At 54.9% G+C, this 5,308-nt stretch overlaps 1 protein-coding gene across 1 annotated transcript in view; it reads right to left on the bottom strand.

The window, feature by feature from the left end:
* BMP7 (bone morphogenetic protein 7) overlaps positions 1–5,308 on the bottom strand; it is a 91,599-nt gene that overhangs the window by 14,061 nt on the left and 72,230 nt on the right. Inside the window, exons 4-5 of the mRNA XM_019637162.1 lie at positions 767–964; positions 601–674 (exon numbers count right to left, since the gene is read on the bottom strand). Of these exons, the coding sequence (XP_019492707.1) occupies positions 601–674; positions 767–964 (272 nt within the window). The remainder of the gene's footprint in view (positions 1–600; positions 675–766; positions 965–5,308) is intronic.

The raw sequence follows: 5,308 nt of genomic DNA, 5'->3' as shown, positions 1-5,308 counted from the left end.
TCACTGCGGCTGCTGGCCGCTCACGCTGGCTGCTGGCTACACACGGTAGCCCATGGCAACCCACTGCGGCAGGGGCTGCAGCCTACGCCGTCGCCGGCGACTCTGGGCAGCCCAGCTCCAGGTTGAGCTGTTGTTCAGCATCTTAGCTGTGGAGGGCAGTGTCACTGACCCTCATATGTGGGATCCGAACCGGGGTCCTCTGGCGTCCCAAGCCAGTTCTTAACCAATGCGCCACTTGGCTGGCCCCTGACCTCAGATCTTTCTCTACCTCAAGACCAACCCAGAGCTTTGGGGGATGTACGCTGGGTGGGAAAAACCCATATTTAACAATCATTAAACTTTGCCACAAGCTTCGAATACTTCTCACTTGAAGAAATAAATGAAAGATAGGGCAAAGCCCCCCATTTTTCCTCCTCTCCCCTCCCTAAGTGGCAGCCTCCCTGGGGAAGTCCATGCGGAGTCTTCCCATGCATGTTTTCATAGTTTTCTTTAGTTTATTGGTAGCCATTGTTTTGTCTACTTAGAAACTTACACGGTTGGCATCGTCTTATACTCATGTTTTGGTACTGGTGTTTCTGAATGGATTTATGGCTTGGACACCACGCAGAGGGTGAGCTCTGAGCAGGAAGGGGTTTTGTGGGTTTTGCTTCCTGCTCTGTTGGTTCCAGAACCATCTGTGGAGCACATGAGTGGATTTGGAGTCACTCCCCCTGGGGCCCTGGGACCCTGGGTCTGAGCTCTGACCTTCCCGGCCCCAGAGGCATACCTGCCACGTTGGCCACCCGCAGGGCTTCCTGGTTCTTGGGCGTCTTGGAGCGGTTCTGGCTGCGCTGCTTACTGCCTGTGGAGCGCGTGCTGCGGAGGTGGACCTCGGTGGCCTTGAAGAAGGCCACCATGAACGGCTGCTTGTTCTGGGGCCCGTGCCGCCCGATCAGGCCCGCCAACTTGGGGTTGATGCTCTGCCCTAGACCGGAAGCAGCCAAAGGCATAGAAGAGCAGTTACAGGCAAGGCTGTTAGCGGTGGTTTCATTCATGCCTCATAGTTCACCCACGCGTTCATTCCCTGTCCATCCAGCCTGTATTTATTCTGCACTTAACTCTATGCCAGGTTGTGTTAGGAGCTTGGAACCCACTGTGGAGCCACACAGACAGAAACCCCTGTCCCTGGGCGTGCGTGCTGGTAGGGCAGGTGGGCAGGAAACACAGACCGCAGGCGTCCTGTGGGAACAGGGGCCGGGCTGAGGTCTGCAGAAGGCCTCCAGCTCCTGAAAGTTTCACTCACGTTTCACTGGGCATAGCTGAGCACACAGTCTACCTAATCCCAAGAGGTGGACGCAGTCCTGCTCGGCACCAAGGAGGGTGGGGACGGCTGCAAGCAGCCCTGATGCCTCCACCTTCTGCAGAGGACCCGTTGGAGCAGGGGGCTGGGTAACAGTGAGGGACAGAGCCCCGTGGGTATTTGCGGAGATGGCACTCCAGGCCGAGGGCACTGTGAAGGCACAAGCCCAGAGTGGAGCCAGGTGGGCGTGTCTAAGGAGCAGTGAGGAGACTGGCCTCCTGGTCAGAGCAGGGACTGAGGGGGAGAGGGGGAGAAGGGGCAGTCAGGAGGATGAGTGGGGGACGGTGGGGCACAGGTAACTGTGGGCATCAGCAAGCACTCTGCCTTACTCTGTTTACTGGGTGGAATAGTGTGCTCCCCAAATTCACCTCCCCCTAGAACCTCAGGATGTGACCTTAATTGGAAATAGTGTCTTTGCAGATATAATTAGTTAAGAGAAGGTCATATTGGATTAGGAGGGGCCCTAACTCAATGACTGCTGTCCTTAGAAGAAAGCCACATGAAGACACACACACACACACACACACACACACACACACACACTCACACGGGAGATGCCATGGGAAGATGAAGGCCAAGGAATACCACAGTAATGCCAGGAGCCACCAGCAGCTGGGAGAGGCAAGGTCGGAGACTCCACAGGGAGTGCATCCCTGGGCACCTTGATTTTGCACATCTGACCTCCAGATCTGTTGTTTTAAATACCCCCCTGACCCCCCTGGCTTGTGGCACTTTGTTACTGCAGCCCCAGGTCACTCATACAGACTGCAAGAGGTGGAAACCACGGGTGTTCCAGCCAAGGAGTGGGCAACTTGAGCGGTTTGCAAAAGACCATCTCAAGGTGCCCCTGGAGACTGGACTGTAGCATCAAGGGAGGAAGCCAGAGACCTGGGGAGGTGACTTGAACAGTCCAGGGACAAGTGACAGGGATTGGACCCAGACAGCGGGAGCAGAGTGGACCAGAAATGGTCGGGTCCTTGAGGGTTCATGTTTAAAATCCCTCTGTAGAATGTATTGGGTTGTCGGAAAAGTCACGACGTATTTTTTCTATGTTTTTCGTTGCAAAAATGTGTCATGACTTTTCCGACAGCCCAATATTTTATTTTTAATGTCCTGTTTTGAGATCGTTACAGAGGAAGTTGCAGAAAAAAAAGTATACAGGGATGGGGTCCCGTGTAACCCTTCACCCAGGTTCACCCAGTGGCCAGATATGACAAGCACAACGTTCAAACCTGAAAAGCAACCAATCCTGGATCTATTTTGAGGAAAACTGACAGAATTTGCTGAGGGGTTGGAAGGAAAAGGTGTGAGAAAGTGAGGGGTCCCATGTGACTTCCTCAGTCTGGGCTGGAGCACCTGGAAGGAGGGAGGGCCGGTTCCTGAGGTGGGGAAACCAAGGTGGGGGGGGGGGTAAGCCGGGAGCGGGGGCTGGGAGGCGAAATGCAGTGCGGTGTAGCAGCTGTTGTCTGAAATGCCCACCTGACACCCGAGGGAAGCTGGCAGGTGGCAGCGGAACGTCCCAGCCTGGGCTTGGCTCCTGATCCAGGCAGAGACAGGCTTGGAGCTGAGACGTGCTCTGGCCCGGTGCCAGCCTTCCTGGGTTCAAGTCCTACCTCCACCACTTAATGCACAGATGCTCCTCGGAGCAGAGCTTTGGGCATCGAAAGCGCTCAATGAATGCCACTTCCAGGCAGTGGTCGGGGCTTGCGTGGAGACTGGACCAGCTCACCTGAGGAGAGTGTGCAGCCGGACAAGCAACATGAGGGCTGAGCCCAGGCGCCCGTTTCCACATGGCCCAGGGCAGAGGCTGCCCAGAGGTAACCAGGGAGGAAGGACCTAGAAGAATCTGGAAGCAGCTTGGACAGGAGGAAGGAGGCACCAAGAAGACATGGGGTCCCAGAGACCGAGGGGAGAAAGCGGATGGAGTGATCACAGTGTCTGGTGCTCTGCGCCTGGGTCCACATTTAATGTCATGTGTCGTGGTGTTAAGTGTTCCAAAGAGAGAGAAAACAGGAGACAGGACCAAAAAAAAAAGCCTATCCTACTCATGACAGAACAGCTCAGAGAGGCTGAGTAACCTGCAGAAGGACACCCAGATCGCAAGTGAGGGAGCACCATTTGAACCCAGGTCACGTGTAACCTCGACCGATATGATGCCCCTGAGTTAGGTCAGAGGGGTCAGAGGCCAGCGAAAGTGGTGCTTCTGCAGGCCCTGGGCCCACGCACATCTGGAATTAACTTCACCTGGAGCCCCCCAGACGGGTGGAAGCCAGGAAACCCGGCCTCCGGAGGACCAGACAAGCACCAGGGGGCTCGCTTCGGATTTTTAACAACGAGCGTTTCAAAGACCAAACTCCCCATCCGCGGCTATTTTCCCTGAAATTAACCCCTTTCACGTTCGCGCTCCCGCATTCTTTAGCAGGGTTTCCCCGAGTTCACCCATCTATAATTGGAACGGTTCTATAAAAGGAACCATTAAAGCTGAGCCCCTAGGATTTGTGTTCCCCCCTGGAAGGCTTTTAGGGCAAAATAAAAATGCCTCGCCTGAAAACCTGACGCGGCTCCAGATAGAGTAATCCAACACTGCGAACGGTCGCTGCACCGCTGAGGGCGGGGGTCTGGCAGCCCCTGCAGCTGTCAGGACAGCCCGGGCCCGGGCCCCACGGCCTCAGCTAGGAACTAGGTGACAGAGCGGAAAAGAAGAGGGTCTCCAGGGGCGTTAACACCATATCTGCCCCTGACCAGCCTGCTTGAGCCAAGAGAAGTGAAGTTGCCTGCTGGGGCCTCAGTTTCCTCATCTATAAAATGGGGGTGATGCCATTTGTCTCACCCTGCCCCCCTTTTCTTGGTACCCAACCCAATTTTCATTTCGGCAGCGGCGCCTTAGCTGACCTCAGTCTGGCTGTTGGGTGAGGACGGTGGCCTAACACATGGCAACTAATCCTTAGGCTACAGTGATTGGTTCAGGTATGGGCACGTGACCTAATTCAGCCAATGAATGGAAGAGAGGTTTCCTGGACGTTCCTAGGAAAGAAGCTTCCCACGCTAGCATTCAAAAGCAACCTTCTCTCTCCCTGGACAAGACTGAGCGGAGAAGGAGAAGATGAAGCCCCAGAAACAACCACCACCTGGTGACAAGTGGATCACGTTTTCAAATGGGGCTGACCTGGTGGAAGGTGGAGCAGAGGGACAGACAGGACGTCCGTCTCTGGTGACATCCCTGAGCCACTGGATCAAACCCGTCCTGAAGATCATTCCCTGTCCCGACCACCAAGACGAATAACCCCCCTTGTTCACTGAGTCGGAGCTGCTACGTGGGGGTTGTTCTCGCCCTGTCCTCAGAGGCTTAAGGACTAAGGAACACGGTGACGAGCCGTCCTGGGACTGGCACAGGGCAGGCACTGGGGGGCAGGTGTGGATTATCTCCCTTCTATCACCAAGTTGGGGAATAGATTAAGGTTTTCACCCTACGGGCTGAATGACACCACAGCAGACATTTGCCTTCCACAAAAGCCAGGAGTATAGACAGCTACAAAGAGGCATCGCTTCGTTCTCACTAAGAGAAGATGTCTAAAACAAAAGCAGACGAGAAACAAGTGTTGGGAGGCACGTGGAGAAAGTGGGGCCCTCGTCACTGCTGGCGTCAGTACGCAAACGGGGCAGGTGGTCTGGGAAACGAACAGTTCAACAGACTTCCCATATGACCGGCAACCCCACTCCTAGGTGTGTACCCACGAGAACAGGTTCTCACGGAATCCTGTGCGCCAATGCTCACAGCAGCTCTAGTCACAGCGGTCTACGTGGAAACAAGCCACTTGTCCATCAGCAGGTGAAAGGATAAACAGCAGTGGAATATTAGTCACCATAAGGGGACGGACGGACTGATACCTGTACACGGCTGAGCCTTGGAAACACGACGCTAAGGGAAAGAAACCAGCCACAAAACATCACACAGTGTGTGATTCCATT

The sequence above is a fragment of the Hipposideros armiger genome, unplaced genomic scaffold (assembly GCF_001890085.2).
Source record: "Hipposideros armiger isolate ML-2016 unplaced genomic scaffold, ASM189008v1 scaffold_32, whole genome shotgun sequence".
Lineage (NCBI taxonomy): Eukaryota > Metazoa > Chordata > Mammalia > Chiroptera > Hipposideridae > Hipposideros > Hipposideros armiger.
Note: the sequence above shows the minus strand (reverse complement) of the source record. Positions and strands in the feature narration are given on the sequence as shown.